Source organism: Ctenocephalides felis, unplaced genomic scaffold, assembly GCF_003426905.1.
Source record: "Ctenocephalides felis isolate EL2017-DRISC unplaced genomic scaffold, ASM342690v1 CF-g0.4_SCAFFOLD_01886, whole genome shotgun sequence".
NCBI classification, from domain to species: Eukaryota; Metazoa; Arthropoda; class Insecta; order Siphonaptera; family Pulicidae; genus Ctenocephalides; species Ctenocephalides felis.
Window position 1 is genome coordinate 182,836,928 of NW_020538040.1, and position 20,467 is coordinate 182,857,394.

The window sequence follows — 20,467 nt, forward strand, 5'->3', positions numbered from 1 at the left end:
ATTGTAATAGTTACAAAAATTGGAAAAATATTTAAATACTACAACTATATACAATACAAAGAGTAGAACAAGAAAGGACGAAAAATAGAATTATATTTATAAATTTAAAAAAATTATAAATACAAATATATGTATGTATCACAATATAGACAGACTTTTTCCCGAATGCGTCGTATAGTCTATGTTCTCAAACAATTGTTATTACTAATTAATCTGTAATTACTGATAGTATAAGTAATACGTGCTAGTGCTTAAGCTTTTGCTCCATTTTTTTCATATGACTTTCATATGATGTGAAAAATCATATGTGGAAACGTATAAGAAAATATTGGTTCTATACGGATCTAACTTAAGTTATGTGTAAAACTAATATTTTATTATTGATAATTTAACTTACATAATCGTGAAATGCTTTGGCTTCTGATGAATGTTCACATGTATCCCTTCGCTCAGGTGCCGCACAGTACAGGTCCCAAAATACACTTAAACAGATCAATCTTTAATGAATATAATAATATGATATAATAATATTTATGAATTTATTATTTAATACATTCATATAATAATGTTGAGTTAGATAATTGTAATTTCTGACTTAAATTAAAAATTTATAGAAATTATTTACTCACCACCACCACGAATGTAGAAACCCAGGAGGTTCGCCTAACGTTATATTTTTCTCCCATCGGATCTGAAATAAAGTATATTAATTAGTTACATCTTAAAAATCGAGCAAGAAATTTTGTAAACCAGAACAGAAATAGAGCACAATTACAAATAAATCAATCGTGATAGATCAATACTCCACGTATTGTATACAATTTTTAAATTTTAAATTACTTTTAATTATCAAAATCTGAAACGTAAATTTGATAAGACAATTAGCCGCAATCTTTATCAGGTGTGATAGGTATTGTAATAATTAATTTATTAAATTACTTACTTCTGACAGGAATGTTTGTGCTGCTTTTTGTGCTCCTACGTGTAATAAGTATTCGTAAACATAAAGGGCTAATCTGAAAGAGAAATACACTGATTAGTAAAATAGATTTCGAAAAATTAATATTTTATTAATAAATATACAATATAACAAATTTTAAACAATGTTGTTATTACTGTAAATAAAATAGAAAATAACCCAGTGGTTTTCAAATTGTGGGGCGTTTCCAAAACGCTATTTTTGAAATTATTGAATTTTTTTTTAATTTAATGATATCAAATAAATGAACGAACAAATAATTATTTTTTATGAATTTTTACATAATATTACATATTTAATTTTAGCATGTTGAATAAACTATAACAGTTCAATATTTTTTTTAAGAAGTTGGATTGTTAGAAAAATTAAGGGGATGCAACAATTATTTTTTAAAGAAACGAGGAAACGCGGTGCAAAAAGGTTGGAAACAACTGCAATAACCTGTAATAAATAATAGAACGTTTCAACAAAATAAGTTTTTTAAAATATAAATTATAAATTAAGACATGAACAAAAATTGAATTAATTGAAGGTAAAAATTTTTTGTATTCAACTAATATCAGCATTTTTTGCAGCCAAAATACTCCTTAAGTAATTTTGAGAGTAAAATGTAAATTATAAAGTTTACTCAGTAGTAAGCCTTTTTCACAGTTAGTTATATTTTGGAATTAAATTTAGTAAAATAAAATAATATTAATAAAGTAAAAGACAAACCATCGGATACCTTCTAAAACCAATTGTAGAATTGACAAAATTACTCAACGTCTTTCTATAGACTGTTTGTATTCTATATGGAAATAATAATAAAAAAAAAAGTTAAAAATATAGATCAAGTAAAAATAGCCCTCTATATTGATTTAAAAAAAATAGATTATCAATATTAGAAAAAATCAAATAATAAAAATATATCATATATAGACAAGACAACTAAGGGGCTAAGCCTCCGATAAAACAGACCGTAGTAATGTCAAAAAAAAAAATGTTATGACAACTGCATCTGTCTAACGTGTCATGAACACATACGTGAAGTTAGGTTTTATGTGTAAAACGCCTGATCGCACGTTAAATATATAGCATTGGACAGCTTTTACTACCGATTTACATAAAGTAAGGAGCGAATAATAGCGTTGCCATAACATTGCTGTGTTATGGTCTATTTTATCAGAGAATTGGCCCTTCAAAATAATAAGAGTGAACTGTACAATACAGAAACAATAAAAATAAACAGAAATAATTAACTCTTTGGGGACGGCTGTCCACCTGAGTGGACAAACATACTCTGTGAGGCACAGGCTATTTTATAAACAATGATGACTTAGTTTGCATCGAAAAGTTGTATAAATTACATATAGCAGTGATAAACAGTGTTGTATTTTAAAAATAATTTTAAGTTATTTTAGTAGTATTTTTACCCTTTTTCCTTGCTATATAGTCTTTTTTTAATATTTAAAACGACCGAGCGCTTTTAAATATGGCAAAATGACTGGTAAATTTTATGAATTAAGTAGTAGTGAATATGAGTTTCAAATAGACATTCATACATGCAAATTTTACAATTACAAATTCGCACCGAAGATAGTGATGAATGTGATGATATTATCCAACCAACAAAAAGAAGAAGAAGCTCGACAAATTGAATGAAGAGTGGAAAGACATTAGCGAATGTACCGATTCTCCTTCAATAATCGAGTTTGACATACATCAACAAACACCCCGACTACAAATACCAAGCAATATAAGATAACCAATAGATTATTTTACTCTATATTTTGCAAATGAATTATTAGACAATATAATAGAAAAAAAACAAACCATTATGGCAGCACAAAAATGAACAAATATACTGACTAACCACTGGCATATTCTAAATGCGAGAGAAAGAAAAAGGCATTGTATTGTCTGTTCTGACAGAAAAGCACCAGGGAAAGGCGGCGAACAACATTTTATTGTAAAACATGCCAAAATCAACCAGCTATGTGTTTTGAAAATTGTTTTGAACGTCACCATTCTTTATAAAATGATCAAAAATAAATTAATATTATAAATGTATGTCCTTCAATGACCACAAATTTTTATCGAACAATTTTTAACAGCAATCAGAACCTTACGTCCTATGAGCTGTTGGGCTCAAACTTCTCCTTACTTCGTAATTTTTAGATGGTAACCCAATGATTAATTCATCCATATTTGATGATTTTTGTTATTAGAATTAATCTAATAGGGCTGACTCTTATTGGTGCAGTAATGCCGGGTAAGGGCTATTTTCACTTGGAAACATATTGCTATCTATATTTCCAAGTGAAAATCGTTGTCACTGCTGCCTGACAACAGGCTGCTCGAAGTGGGTATCGAACCCGGGACCTCTGATTCAGAACATACACAATGAAATCAAGTTTAGAGCCGGTACAGTAGATTGTTTTGAAATCGGTGCCGTCCCGTAAGTATTAATAATTATATTCAAAATCAAAATAATGCTACGCCAGTAATGAAAGGTAATCGATAATTGTATGAGTATTTAAAAATATAGGGCAATGTTTCCTAAAGTGGTTTATATAAGCCCCCAGGAGACTGCCAACTTTCAGGAGGTCAAAAATTGCAGGGTCCACGAATTGAAAATGAAAAACTTGCAAAAAAAAAGTTTGGGAACCTATGTTCTAGGTGTTTATTACTAGGAATAAATGTTAAAAAAGAGCGAAAAATCAATGTCAGAGCGACAATATTATTTAATCGTCGTTATCAGTGTTATCTCTAACTCTACAGAGACGAGCGAGAGAGGAGCACGGTGCATTATCCAGTTGTCAAAAAGTTGAGCAGACGAACGGCGTGGCGTGTTCGCTGCCACACGTGGTCGCACGGCCCGCCGCTGCCATGGAAACAGGAACCCATGCGTTGATGCGAAAATACTTACGTCGAAGCAGAAGCAGACGCAGGTCGTTTCGTCGCACATTATCATGGATGGTGCATATGCGTACGTTCCGAATTAGACCGATATTGGGTATTGATAAATTATATAATCAATTATCTTTTATATAATAAGAAAGCGAATTAGTTACTTTCTATATATTTTACAGTATTGTAATTGACTGATTTGAATTCTGATGATTTATGAAAAAAAAAGTTATTTGGTGATGTTATTTATTGTCTCATGGTTAGCAGATGTTCCGCAATGGAATAGACGCAGATAAAACTAGTTGGGTGCATGGCATCGTGCCTTAAGGCAAATTGCTGGAACTTCCCGTACCGTAACGAAATGTTCGAGGAATTTTGAATGTTTTCAAATAGACTATTATTAATATTGTAACATTGTCTAATATTTATAAGAATTATATAAACTGAATTGCAAAGTTGAAATTATTTGTTCAAAGTATATTAGAACTTTAGTCAAAATTAAAAATAAAATCTGAATTATTTCCGATATACAAAAAATTAAAAAAAAAAGTTGAAAAATTTTTTTTTTCCAAAATCAATTATTTTGTTAAAATCAGCAGGAAGTTCTTTGAATCATTTAAATCGGACGCTTAGTTCTCTCAAAAACTGCCATTTTTTACACATTTAGCTCCGTATCTTCGAACTGGCTGGGCCTGCCTTTGCCAAAAACTAATAAACACTTCTCCCAATCATTACTAACTGAATGATCATTCAAATCGGATGCTCCGTTATCTCAAAAACTCGATTTCTATTTTCTGCACTCTTTGCTCTTTATCTCCGTAACTGCTGGACCTGCCTTTGCCAAAAACTAATCAGCTCACCTCCCTATCAATATGAATCGAATGTTTTTTGAACCATTCAAATCGGTTGATTCGTGCGCCCGAAAACGTGACTGGAAATTTGTATCCATACATACATACACATACACACACACACACACACACTCATCTATTTTTTCTGAGGTATAAATTTTCAATTTCGATTTTCGGCCCATTACAATAACTTACCTACGGGAAGTTAAAAATGTATATAGATACAATCATATATAATAATAAAAAATTAAAATTCTGGAAACGACAGGCCTGGATTATAACCAAACTTTTTTCAAATTTCATTTACAAGCACTCGTTGACACCCCTATTTCATATATTGTCAACTTCAAGAAATTTGAATCTTAGAGTTAAAACAAAAAACAATTATGTAAAGTACGATATGTGTATTATATAAAATCTTTTAGTAATTGTTTTATAAATTGTTATTTTAGTAGGTGGCTATAATAGCAACCTATTTGTATCTATTTATATTTGACAAATTTTTGTTATTAAAATTTATCCAACATTTAATTTTAAATATTTTTTAATTTTTTGCACCATTGGCAATGCACTAAAAAACGAATATCTAGCATATTGAATATTTAATTAAGCCCATTGAGGTATTTTATAATAAATTATTTGTCATTATTTTCATACAAAATTATATTATATTTATACTAAGATGACCATATTTTTTTAAGTCAAATCCGGGACGGCAATTTTCAGTTATGCTAATCCGGGATGTCGGGAGGGGGGAGGGGGTGTGTGTTAATCATTTATATAACAATATTATTCAAGGATACAATAAAAAAAAACAATTTTTTTAAATGACTTTTTTTATCATAATTGCGGACTTTTAGTAAGAGCTTTATACTTCGACTATTATATGCAATACTTCTTTATCTATGATATTATATCTTATATTTTTCGATCCATATGTTCTATTCAATTTTTTTTATAATTAATTTGAAAAAAAAATAGCATCTGTTAGTTTGTTTTATTAATTTTCGAAAAACCGGGACATCCGGTACCAAAAATCAAAATCCGGGACAAATATTGCTAAGAAAAATCCGAGACACAAAGTGGAAATCCGGGACTGTCCCGGCCAATCCGGGACGTATGGTCACCTTATTTATTCATTCATTATATGGCTGACATTTTGTTTCATAATTAATTTTAGTATGTTTAAAATAAATATTAAAAATAAAAACTTTGGTACAAATAGAATTCTGATCTATCCTTATTAATTCGGGTTGATCGCCTTAATTTTTAATTATAAAAGGTTAATTTAAGTCAACAGAACAAAGAGTTAACTACCAAAATCGCTAAAAGTTATCGAATATACGTAGTAAAAAGAACAGTCTAGTATATATACTCAACATGTTCCAACTAATACTGATTCTAAAAAAAAGTTCAGGACACAAAGTCGAGGAATCTGAGGCGTATGGTCACCTTAAGTTTTAACCCTTCTCGTACCCACACGGGGTCAAGCAGACCCCAACGGTGTTTAAACGCTTGACGTGGGCAGATTATTGGCTCGATAAAAAAAATACAAAAAAAATTCGAACTATCCACAATGCGACAGCATACATTTTTAAAGGTAAAACATTAAAGACCTGAAAAATGCTTGGAAACTAGCCATCTTGTGAAAAATATTTTTCTAAAAAAAAAATCATGACTCCGTAAATTGTAACGATAACTATGTTTTTCTTCCACGAAAATAAGAAGCTGATATAGTGTTTTTCGAAAAAAATAGGACAATATTAGGTGCTTAAAAAAAATTAAGTACAAGTGTAAATATGACCCATTTTTGAATTTGGAATTTCTTTTATTTATTAGACATACAATTATGGAGTCTAAGGGTTTTAAATTTGACTCTAAAGATGGCGTTGGAGTTCAGTAAAACTCCAGATGTACACATTTCGACGTACGAGAAGGGTTAAATGTTCAAAATAGTCTGTCAGTTTTTTTTAATTAACTTTTTTTTGAATTCCTTAACAAAAACTATAAAGATACGATAAGATGAAATCTTAAAAAAAACTTAGAATAAGAGAAAAAATTACAATTTAAAATTCACTTCATGGAGAGAAGTCTACTGTTTCATTTGAAAGCAGAGTTAAATAATGAAAAAAAAAAAACTAGTGGAGCATGGCATAGTGCCTTAAGCCAAATTGCTCTAACTTCCCGTACCGAATTTATTTTTGAAAACTGAAAAAAATAGATATTTGAAAATTCTGAAATTTTTGCAAGAATTTGACTATTTTTTACAATTGAAATATTTTAAAATTTCTGAAAAATTCTCTGTTTTCCCAAAAACGAAATTACAATTTTTGGCACATTTTGTCCCGTATCTTCGGAACATCTGCACCTGCCTTGGGCAAAAACTAATGTCCTAAGGAAAGTAAAAAAAAAAACTCAACATATCTACTATATTCAGTTCAAGTTTAGCTGTCATGCGCGACGTCCTAATGCAAGTATAGTACAGTACACTACATATAAGTTCCGAATTAATGTCAAACAAACGTATTCCATATAAAAGTTATTCGGGTTTTCGGAGCAATCCAACATCCCGCGCTCGACTAACATCCGTGCACGAGATGATGCATACAATACATATGCATACAATATAATACAGGCGAAATACACATGTAATAACAATACACGTAAACATTTCGACGTACAACGAAGACCAACACATGGAAGCGTACGTAGCGTGCAGATAGTATAAAGCCACGTTGCCAGCTTTCACGCTTACATCGCACAAAAGCGTCCCGCCGAAGAACCATTCGGGAGGAGAGCACGAGAGCACATTGTTCTTTTCGATGCGAAACTATTCGCATGCGAATTATGCACCAGATTCGTATGACAACAAACAAAAAAAATAGTAGTGGGGCACATGGCATAGTGCCTTAAGGCAAATTGCTGGAACTTCCCGTACCAAAAATCATTATTTTTTTAAAAGATTAACATTTTTGAAAAAAAATTACTCTGAAAAATTAGATTTTTGAGAAACTATAAATTTTTGACAAAAATTTACTTTTTTTGAGAAAAAAGACTTTGAAGAAAAATGTATTTTGAAATATTTTAGAAATTCTGAACTTTTTTCAAAGCAATCGTACTGCTTTAACTGCATAGAGATGAAATATCGAAGCGCGTAAGCGCCGCGCCACCGTCTAACGGATAAACATTGGTACGGAACCCATAGGAATGTAAACAAAATTTATACTTATTGTTAAAATGTCTATAAAATATCTGATAATTTGATGTGCATATGTCTAATGATCATTTTTGACCGCCAAATGGCATTTTTTTACTTTTTTTTACTAGATCTCCGAAATCGCTAGACTGCCTTCATAAAAATTTGATCAGTTCTTCATCTTGTTAATACAGTAAAATGTTTTTTGAATTATTCAAATCGGACGCTCCGTTCTCTTAAGAACTGAGTTACCGTTTTTGGCACTTTTTGCCCCATATCTTCGGAAAGGCTAGACCTGCATACGCCAAAAACTAATCAGCACGTCTCCTTATCAATATGGATGGAATGTTTTTTGAATTATTTAAATCGGTTGATCGGTGTTCCCGAAATCGTCGACGAAAATTTGTATCTTCACACACATACATCCATTTTTTCTAAAAGGTATGCCAAAATGTTCAGAAACCTTTGAAACGTGAAGATATATAAAAATGTTGATTTTCAATTTTTTGCGATTACTATAACTTACCCTACGGAAAGTTAAAAAAAACTAGTGGTGCATGGCATCGTGTCTTGCTGAAACTTCCCGTACCGACAATTAGGATTTTTACAAAAGATTCAATCAAATTTTGATAAGCTTTTTACAAAATTTTAGAGCAGAATTAGATTTTTGAGTATTTTGATATTTTTAGAAAAACAACTTGAAAAAATTCAAATTTTTTTCCTGAAATCTTTTGAAAATTTTTCGTGATACATAGCAATTTTAGAGACGAAATACCGAAGCGCATAAGCGCCATGTTTGCAGTCCAACAGATAAACATTGGTACGAAACCCATAGAAATGTAAACAAAATTTGTACTTAATAATTTGATATACATATGACTAATAAATTTTCACCGCTAATTGCTTTTTTATTGAATCTCCGAAATCGCTGGACCTGCCTTTCCAAAAATTTAATCAGCTCTTCATTTCGCAAATTAAATGTTTTTCCAATCAAATTGGACGCTCCGTTTTCTCAAAAACTCAATTGCAATTTTTGGCATTTTCTGATCCGTATCTTAGATACGGCTGGACCTGCCTTTGCCAAAAACTAATCAGCACATTTCCCAACACGGATAATTCATGTTCTTAAAATCGTCGACGAAAATTTGTACCCGCACACACACACATGTATTTTTCCTAAAGTAAACCAAAATGTTCAGAAACTCTGAAACGTGAAAATATGCAAAAAAAATTCATTTTCAATTTTGTAGATGCTGGCCAAGCGACCTTAAATGAAATACTAGGCTTCACTCATTGGAGTAAACTCTAGTTAATTATTTCTTTTTTTTTCTTTTTCTTCAAAATAATAATAATAATAATAATAATAATAATAATTATTATTATTTATTTACTTATTTATTTATTCATTATTATTATTATTATTATTATTTTTTATTATTTTTTTTTTCTCCTTTGTGCCACAATAGTTTACAAGCTAAATTGTATCTTGATTGCTATAAATAAATAAATATAAAAAAATAAATAAATAAATAAAAATTCAATTTTGTTGCAATTACAACTTACAACTTACAACTACAACTTACCCTGCGACAAGTTTAAAATGAATTTTTAAAAAGCTATATAAACATTGACCATATTGATAGTACATTAGTAGTTTCATTCATAACTCAATATGCTTGCTGTTCATATTTAATTTTTTAATTTCTCATAAGATAAATTATAATGATCGCAAAAAAGAATTAAAAATGAGAATTTTTTGCTTATCTTTACGTTTCAGCGGTTTCTGAACATTTTGGCATACATTAGAAAAAATGTAATGTGTGTGTTTGCGAATATAATTTTTCATCCACGAATTGGTTAAATTTTTGGGAAGGGAGATCCCAAAGCAGAGGTTTAGGAGATACAGAGAAGAGTTTTTTTTTTTAAAAAAAGGCATTTTGCGGTCAAAAATTATTGATCCTGCTCCATACACCAGAATCAAGAAGACTAAAAAAATTATGGCCAATTAATTTGATCTAGTAAAATTCATTATATAGTACAAACCCACTGAGGTAACTACTCTCTATAATTTCATTAATGTCAATCAAAATAGTCCATAGAATTTAACGAATGTTCCGATTGTTATTGAAAAAAAATCATATATTTTATAGAGATTTGAATAATAAGTTCAAAATTTGTTTATATTTTGCGTACCAAGATTTATAATATTTAAAATTCACTTACATAGTCAATGGCATTTATATTTAGTCTTAGATTAGCTTCAATATAACATTACCGTTTAACTAAGAAGATCTCACTGGAGTTCTTCTTAGATATCGCTCTCAAATATTGTCAATTTAGCTTATAGGAAAATCCTCATGTATTTCTGATTGCTGAATAAAACAGTTAAAAAAAATAGTTCCAACAGATGTCATCGACATTTTTGACAGTATAGATCAACCGACTAGAGTGGAAGTTCGAAAATGTCGCCAGATTTTCAAAAAATATCCAAATTTTCAAAATAGCCAGTTATTTTCAAGAATTTAAAAACAATAAGTTTTCAAAAGAAATTTTTTTTTAGTTTTTAAAATTTAAAATTTTAAATTAAGTCACGAAAAGTTTCAGCAATTTGCCTTGACACGATGCTATGCACTTGTAGCTTACAGTGCTAAATATAATACTAATATTACAGCTCCATTACTGTCTATTGTTACAATAATTCATAGTAAGTTAAATAATTTCTAAAGAAATTCGTTAATTTGTTTCACTTGAAAATGTTTTCTCTGTCGATTGTGAGTTGTAACGGTAGCATTACTTTACATTGCTTTACTTTACCTTACCGATTCGCATTGTAACACATGTAACGGTACAAGTGCAATTTCAACTGTTATTCTAATCTGGCCATTGTTGAGCACTATCAATCTCTTCGGCTTACAATCGACCGTGTGCTATTTTCAAATGCTTCGCCGGATCGTAAATTATAAATTATGAATTATGAATTCTTACGCGACGTTTTTATAGTTCGATTTTCTTGCAGATGAGATTTTACTAACCTCCACCCCAAACTTTTTATACTCATATTTTAACAGCAATCAGAACCTTACGTCCTATAACCTGCTGGGTTCAAACTTTTCCTTACTTCATATTTTTAGATGGTAACCCAATAGTTAATCCATACATATTTGACGATTTTTATTATTAGAATTTATCTAATAGGGCTGGCTTTTTATTGGCGCAGCAATGCCGGGGCAAGGGCTATTTTCACTTGGAAATATTAGGTTGTCAAATATCTCTCTTCCACTTTTTTTGCTCTTGGTTTATAATACAAAAAGGCGGAAGGGAGATATTTGACAACCTAATATATTGCTATCTATATTTTCAAGTGAAAATCGTTGTCACTACTACTTGACAACAGGCTGCTCGAAGTGGGTCTCGAACATATACAATTTATTAATTGTTAAACCATTCATTAATCCTAGGTATTACCTGATTGATTAGTCAAAAATCCCAGGTTGAAACTATTTTTGATGTGTATCATATTTACACTCTACATTCTTGCACAAACATTATTTAATGAAGTTACAGACATTTCGGGACCGTGATTTGTCTGTCTCATCAGTGTAAATTCAACAAATAATATTAACATATTTTATAAATTGATAATTGTAAAATTTGTTTAATTATGATTGATAACAGATTGATCTTACAAAATTAATTACAAAGCTTAACACCGTACCTATATATCAGAAAAGGTTTTAATTTATTTATAAAAAAATTAAGTCAAAATTTGTTCATTGCAGTTCTAGATTTCCTTCCTTCGAATTTGAATTATCAATATTACAGATGTTCACACAACTGAATAGATAACATATAATGAAACAATAATTGATAATGATGTATGGGTTTTTATTTATTTAATTAAATTTTTATTTTACTGCAAATATTAAGTATTTACACGTTTGAAACAACTACTGTTTAATTAGAGCCACTAATATCGATCAGATATCAGAGAATATTATGATACTTATGAGTTATATGATACTTATGTTATAATAATACGTATGTAGATTTATAAACATATTATGTAATGTTTGTTTTATGAACTATCAATCTATCTTTTTTTTTCTAAAATTAGCAACGTTTTGTAACTAGTTGCGTTTCATCAGCAGGGTTTCTACCAAGATATTTTTTTAATCATTTAGAAATCTGAATTGAAAATTTCTATTGTTAGTGTATATAGAACAATAAGAAAAATAAAAACAATGATACTTTTCAGAATTATGGATAGTAGAATAAAAAATATAAAGAAATGGATTATGAAACTTGCGTAAAAAAGTATTTGAAAAACAATTAGAATTGAGATGAAAGATTAATCACTTATTTTGTACCATCACTTTTATTTAAGATTTATTCAATATTCATCAGAAAATTGTAATCAATCAAATTGTTCTACAATGCCCCTCTCGTCAAAATTGATCATTTTTTAGCATTTTTTTTTATTGGTTTAATGACCTTATAAACAAATGAACCGTAAGTTCATTATTAAGGTGACCATACGTACTTCATAATAAAATTACAACTACTCATCAAATATCTGAAAATTTTATGTATAACTAGTATGCTTATATGAAAAAAGCGCGTTAAAATAGCCTCTCATATTCATAATTTTGAATTTTTATTTTTTATTACGAAAAATTAGCAAAAAATTATGAAAATAAACTTATAAACTACCTGGAATAAGTGCTAATTATTTTTAAATAATTATCACAAAAATTAAACAAAATTTTAAAATTAGTTTGAAATCTGGAAAAACATAGATATTTTTAAATCTATAAGATAAAATATAACATTTAATCGAATAATAAAGTTCTTAGTAAGTTTTTTTTTTTTTATTTATTTTTCATAGCAAGCTATACAAAGTACATTCAGCTACATTTGTTACAGTTATATATTATTTGACGGCGTGAGAAGGATCGCTATTCTGCGATAGCGCCTTCTTATATGTTATGTTATATAGTAAGTCTGATTAGAAAAAAACTCATTTAAAAAAGACGAATTTTTATTGCATTCTTAAATAGTATTTGCTATTTTAAAATCATTAAATTTTTTAGCATTTACCCCCCTCCCGTCTCGGATTAGCATAACTAAAAATTACCGTCGCGGTTTTTACTTGAAACAATTTATGGTCACCTTTACCATTATCCAATTTGCAATTCCAGTTTATAAAGAGTATCATCAAAAATTAAAAATAAAAAAAAAACAAAAAACAAGAGGAAATTCAATTGGATTCATATAGCAAGAGACTGCACTAAGAAAAACAAGTCTGGTGAAGACGAAGAAGGCATTGGCGCGCCATGCGCAAGAAAAAGAGATAGGTCAGGAACAAGACACGGGGACCAGAAGTTTGAAAAGTAGTTTAGAGATTTTTTAACACGTTAACCGCCATGTCAGTCATATGCGATTTGGTAAAAGAAGAAAAAAGAGGACCAACAGTCATATGTGTGACATAAGAAACAGTGTTTTATCAGGAAAAAAATTTTTTTTTCATGGCAAAAAAAATTTCTTCGATACATTCAAGTTGCTGGATACACTTTTAACAAAATTATCTAATAAAGTCACCATGGTCCACGTGATTTTTTTCTGATATTATCGTGGCGATTAATGTGTTAATAAAGGAGCCTACTCCATTACCAAGTAGAATCAGCAAATTTGTGGTAGTACTTAGAAGTAAATTTTTGGTAGTACTTAGTCTAAATCGCATGTCAACGTCCAGCGATTGATATGAAAAAATAAACTGTGTACAGTGAAAAAACAGTAATGTCCATTATGGTTTAACGATAATAATTACTAATAACCCTATAATTTCAATTCATAATCACATAATGGATAGAAATACGTCTTACTGAGAGACAAGATCTTGGATGGAATGATTCAATTTGCTAATTGATTTAACAACATACTAACCGAACAAAGCTAATGTTTCTAGGTATCAAATTTATTCTCTACAGGTTGAAAGAATTCTCCGATAAAAACTTGTCACTCACGATTTATTACATGTTCGCATTTGATTTATTGAAAATTTGAATTGACGCGATACAATGTTCGATCGAACGACGCATTCGTTGGCCAAATGCATTTCTGCGTCACAAATCGATACAAACGTCGATAACAATTAATTTCTTTATGCGTTTTAAAACTATTTATTAGTATTTTACGTTCTCATAAACCCATAAAGATATGCTTTGCTTTACATTCAAACACGACCTTGGTACAAGTTCAATGCAAACGATCGTTGGGAGGTCACATGTAATAATATATGCAACAATTATTTGATACAATATAATAGAACGTTTTAAATTTCTAATGGAAATTTGATAAAGCAAAAGAACATTTTTGTGAAAAGTGGGCGAAGAAAAATTTTTACTGATCTTCAAAAGAAAAGGAAACTGGATCGGACCTATTCTGCAAAAAGAGGGCTTCCTGCACGACGTCGTCAAAGGTATAGTAGAAGGACTAAAGGGATTGGACAGAAGAAGAATGCAGGTGATTGATGTCCTACCACAGAAGAGAATAAACAGAAAACTGAAATCCGAAGCACGAGACCAGGAAGCATGGAAGAAGTTTGGAAAGGAAAATGCATAAAAATGAATAAGAAGTGATTAATAATTGATTAATTTTATATGACTATGAATTATTAAAAAAGGGAGGAAAAGGTAACTTCTTATTGGTGGTGCTCTCAAACCAAGGACCTGCCTTGTGGCAGAGTACCAATATTATTGTTAATATGTAAAAAAGGACGTCGAGATAAAAATAGTGATATATAAATTATTATTGTTTATTTTTTGGCTTTGTATACACGTACATTAGTCATATATATAAACTATACAACTACTACATCTTAATTAACACAAGATCATTGAAAGCCAAATTAACTAAATTGAATACCAAAAAAACAAGATTCATCATATTAATCTTGAGGCAAGACATAAAGAAAGATCAGCTTTTCATCAGTTCTATCATTTTTATAGATTTTATAATTTTATTTATATTATTTTTTTTACCAAAATTAGTAACATAAAGATTATACAATGGTTCCAAAACATTACTTTTAAATTTTACTTCCCTAAATTCCGAATTTTGAATTATATTTGGATTGAATATTGGATGACATCATTTAGATTTGTGGATTTTACATAAATTTGTACACAAATTCATATACTATGAAAAACAAATCCTTCGTTAAAAATTAGTATTAGAGTTTCATAGGACAACCTATCCTTTCAGACAAAATTCACACTCCAAATAATATTTTTTTTAATAAAAATTAAACTTAAATTCTTCATATTTTGTTCATTAATATAAAGTAAAAACAATTGAAATTAAATCTATCATCGTAAATGTCTAATATAAGACAAATTGTAATTCATATTTAACGTTACTTGAAATCTTTTTAGAACTTTACTTTCGATCTATTCTATTTGTGACATAATTTCGTAAAACTTTATATTTTTGATTGAATTATTTTGCAGCAATGCCTCCAGGAAGGTAATTTGCACTTGATATCATCTACATTCTTAATCTGATATCACTACTGCTTGATATTAATCTGGCCGAGATGACTAAGGAGTGCGAAAGCAGAACAGTTTTTGCATTGGAACACAAAAAATGAAAAAAAAAATATAAGTGCTTTTGACAAAATTTCAGCGATAAATTTAAAACGTTTTTAGGAAACTTTTTAGAAGTTTACTAATATTTATTTATCATAAAATTTACTTAATATTTTTTTGTAAAAATACATGGTCTGTTCAAAAAGTACCCGGAATTACTAATAATTAAATTTCGCGGGTCTGGAGTGTCTGATTGTCAAAATTTTTTTTTTATTGTGTTGGTATACATGCCCCTAAAGTATGATGAAATTTTCAGCTATATTCACTGTTTACTTTGTCTGTGGTAGTCGCTAAGGTTCGACGTGTTTTTCTGAGCTCGGCGATTTTTACAATGGAAGAATATTGAAAAAGTCAAAGAATTTGTATTAAATTTTGCGTAAAAAATGAAATAAAGTGTTGCAAAGTGCAAAAATTCACCAGATATGGCTCCGTGTGACTTTTTCCTATTCCCAAAGTTGAAGAGACCCATGAAAGGACGGCGGTTTTCCTCGATTGAAGAAAATCGCCGAGAGTGCTCAAGGACATATCAAAAAGTGAATATCAAGGGTGCTTCGAAAATTGGAAAAAACGCTGGCATAAGTGTATTATATCTGGGGGGACTACTTTGAAGGGGACCACATTAATGTAGACGAATAAATAAATATTTTTTTGAAAAAACGAAAATTACGAAAACTTTTTGAACAGACCTCGTATATTGTAATTAAAATGAATGGACAAGACTTTAAAGGACCGTTCAAACTTTACAATTCGCGCATAAACTTCTTATTTTTTTTTTATTTTCATATACCTTTTATAAGTTAACTTTACAATTTTGTTTATTAGATTGTATATAATTATGTAGCGCATAACCAGTAAAAATTGGTTTAACTAGTATGAAAAAAATATTTCCATAATATCCTTGACCTTCATATAACATCAAAATTCCAAATAGAAGTCAAGTTCGAAATATGAAGCTCACATCATTAATAAATCATAACTATATTGAATATCCAGGAGATTCAAATTTCATTAATGAATCCATTGATAGTTTTCAACAACGAATGTTATTTGTTTTAAATAAACATCGCGATCAGGTGGTTATGAAATAGTAAACAATTTGTAGAAAGATAAAACCTTCGATTTATTATTGTTATAAATATTCATTCATTAATTATTTACTATATCGTTGTCATGTTTATTGTTTTCAATTATTAATTATCATAATGTTTACTATAACCGAAAAATTGAATATGAGTTTGTAAATAATGATAGATAATTGAGAATTTGTTTATTATGTCGCACGTGCTAGAGAAAATATTGAATTTAATTCGATATATGAATGAAAATTAATGGAAAATGAAGAATGGAAAATGTATATGTATTGGGTAATTTAAATTATGTTATTTGCTGTTATTATTATTATGCTGTTTCTATTATTTTCTTTGAATATTAGCTATTCCAGGCACAGAAGAATGCATTTGAATTTTTGCAGTAGCTTTTTGATACTAGAGCAAACTTGAATATTGATTTTTAATAAAATTACTTGAAGTTAGAAGTTCTGTAAAAAAATGAAATTAAAAAAATTGTATAAGCCAAATAAAAATTATCCATGGCAGAATCATAAAACATATCAAATACTTTTAAAATGTTCAAGAAAAATGCAACATAATTTATAGAAACATTATAATTTAATAAAATTTATTAAATAATGTGTTGCATTTTAAAAAATATATTTTACACAATTCATCATATATAATTATATCAACGTTTCCAGGATAAGAAAAAAATAGAAGAATTAAGCTATTCAGAAAAGAAAAATTGATTATCTACATTCTTTCTAACGTTGAAACACTTTTTTATAATTAACACGTTGATCGCCAAGATAATATCAGATTTTTTTTTACATGGGTCATCGTAACTGTATTAGATAATGTAGTTAAAAATGTATTAAGGAAACTTAATGTAGCAAAGAATTTTTTTTTCCAAATTTCTGGAAACAAATTTTTAGTGTCACGCACGCATATATGACTGACATAGTCCCTTTTTTCTTACAATCATATATGTGTAACATGGATCATGTAGAACTTCTTGGCGCCAGACACATATGACTGACATGGCAATTAACGTGTTAAACTTATTAAAAGTATGAAAAAAATAAAAGAATATCTGGATTAAACATATATCTATACGTTTCTTCAGTAAATGGGTTTCATCATTCAAAATAATTCGAACCTTGGAATTATAACAGAAACAGACAAATTAAATATAAATTGAATTAAAATGATATTATAACAACCAAAAGAAAAACTTCAGTATATAAAAATTTTACAGCCAAAATAATTGGCACATATTTTGAGCTCAATTAGATCCAATATAGCTTCTTATAGAATGCATATATTATGATTGCTTTTAATTGTGAAGAACATAATATTAACAATGAAAACAGCATTTAAAAAAAAAAACAAGTATGATAGATCAAAGTGAATTATAAAAAATTGTATCGACAGTTTAAAGAGAACAATATGTGAAATATAAAGAGGTCAATCATCTGTGTAATTAATACAAATATATATTAGGGTGATTCTTAAAGGAAATATCGACTTTTTTTGCTCCTAGGATCTCAAATGCTTCCAAATTGTTAGAAAAAAATTATCTGAAAGTTTCAGATCTTAATATTAACTTTAAGATAGTTCGCACTCCAACCAAAGTTTTTAGGTTCCTTTTCAAGGAAATACTTACTTTATAAAATAAATCAAATTGTTGTATTTTTTTATTTATAACCAAAATAAGCAAATATAATGTTATTCTCAAAGTTTTGATTCATTTGTCGCTAAGCTATATAATTCTAAAAAACAAATGGAATTTTTAATTAAGTTAATATGAATAGCTGAAATTTTCATAGAATTTTTTCATCATTTTGGAAGCATTTGAGTCCCTTGGAGCAAAAAAAAAATAAAAAATATCAATATTAAGGACCACACTAATATAAATAAGTGTGTGTGTATACGTTCCATTTCGAGTTATTCATACACGTTGATATGAGCATTTGGAATGCCTTAGCCCAAGTAGTTTGGTTGTTGAAAAGTTTTCCTTTGCCGGAAAATCGTCTTTAAATACACATATCAGTTCTCATGCAAACTCATGAAATTGACCTGTTGCGTTCTCTATATACGATATACTACTTAATGTAGAACAGTAAATTTACACAATAAATAAAATAATGCAAAAAATTGGAAGTAAAAGGAAAGTGGAAACATACTTGAGGTTATAGATCTCAGATATAATACAAATACTTTGAGTATAGTTAATTAGTCAGAACTGGATTGGACAACTACTGGGTTGCCATCCATTTAAAAACATCTATATAATAAAAGTCAAAACTACAAATTACTTATGTCCTAGCATGAATGATTGTAATTAAAAGTTAAAAAATGGAAACATATTTGAAACCATCAAGTACACCTGATGCTTACAATGTATCAGCGCAAAATTATTACTAAAAAGATTAAGAAGTAAAATACAACAATTTGTTTGCAACTAACAAAAGTATTAACAATTATTGTATTAATGTAAGTTGTCCTTATAATGAGAAAGTGAAGACTATAGTGTAAAGTAAAATTATCTTCATCAATTGAAAAGTAGGTTATGTTGAGACCATGGAGCCAATTCTCCGATAAAATAGAAGTTTAACAAAGAATTGTTATGGCAACGCTATGTTACGGCCCAATCTTCATATGAATTGGTAGACAGGCGTTTTGCATATAAAACCTAAGCTAAAAAACGCACAATGTTATCATAAACACATCTTTCTAATGTGCCCATACGTAAGCACATACGTAAAGTTAGGTTTTATGTGTAAAACACCTGATGGTACAGAAAATGCATAGCATTTCAATAGTTTTTACTACCAATTTATCGGAGATATTTTATCGGAGAATTGCCGCAAATTAAATGTATGAAAAGTTTTCTCTTCAATCTTCCAGTAAGTGGAATCCATTATACTTGTTTAACTATGGTGGATATAAATGAACTGATTATTTTAAAAAATCAGCTTTAAAATCACTTCATAATTATAATTAAAATGATTTTGAATCACTATCCTCATTAAATTCGATATGTGTACCAATAAATAGGAGCTTTGCGTCCAATAAATTGGAGCAAAATAAGGTAAGGTTTGAGCCAGGTGGTAGAAAATAACCATACAAAGAAATAATCCAACAATAGCACAAGTTAGAAGCATCAGAACAGAAGTTAAATAAGAAACAGGCCATACTAGCAATGACTAGTGTTCTAGATTTGATACCTTGATATCGAGCAGTAGTGATATCAGATTTTCACTTGGGATAAATTTCACGTATGGTAACACGTGAAAATAGTCTTATCGTAATATATATGCACACCACTGAAAGAAATATATTTAATAGAAATTCGTCAGAAAGTGAATGATCAACCATTAGGTTTAAAATGGGGTTAAAGAATGTACATCACTACAGCTTATGGAGCACATAGTTCTGACTAATTAAACGTAAAAATAAAAAAATAATAAGTAAGGATTCAATAAAATTTAAAGCATTTTATCATCTGATCTATGTCAATGTTCCAGGCGAATCTTGGCACAACACCCAATGCAATGGGATGCATTTTAATAACCCACAAAACCGGTTTGCAATCAGCCCTTACATTTAATGCACTCGACACATTCATTTCGTTCACGTTGTGCCTGATACAACATGTTTGTGGACCACTGTTACAAATCATCGGAATATCTGTTTTACAAGTGAACTACATTTTTTAAAAATAAAAATAAATAAATAATGAATAAGTATGTAAATAAAAATTATAATGTTAATTTAATTCAAAAATAAAAATAAATTCATAGGAATCTCAGTTTCACAAGTACAATGCATTTAAAACAGAATCAAAACTA

General features: G+C 29.1%; 1 protein-coding gene across 4 annotated transcripts in view; it reads right to left on the reverse strand.

The window, feature by feature from the left end:
• Nucleotides 1–20,467, reverse strand: part of LOC113376775 (single-stranded DNA-binding protein 3) — a 134,993-nt gene that overhangs the window by 18,014 nt on the left and 96,512 nt on the right. For all 4 annotated transcript variants that reach the window (XM_026616829.1, XM_026616827.1, XM_026616826.1 and 1 more), the window contains exons 2-4: nucleotides 944–1,016; nucleotides 630–691; nucleotides 398–482 (exon numbers count right to left, since the gene is read on the reverse strand). In XM_026616829.1, coding sequence (XP_026472614.1) covers nucleotides 398–482; nucleotides 630–691; nucleotides 944–1,016 — 220 coding nt within the window. The remainder of the gene's footprint in view (nucleotides 1–397; nucleotides 483–629; nucleotides 692–943; nucleotides 1,017–20,467) is intronic.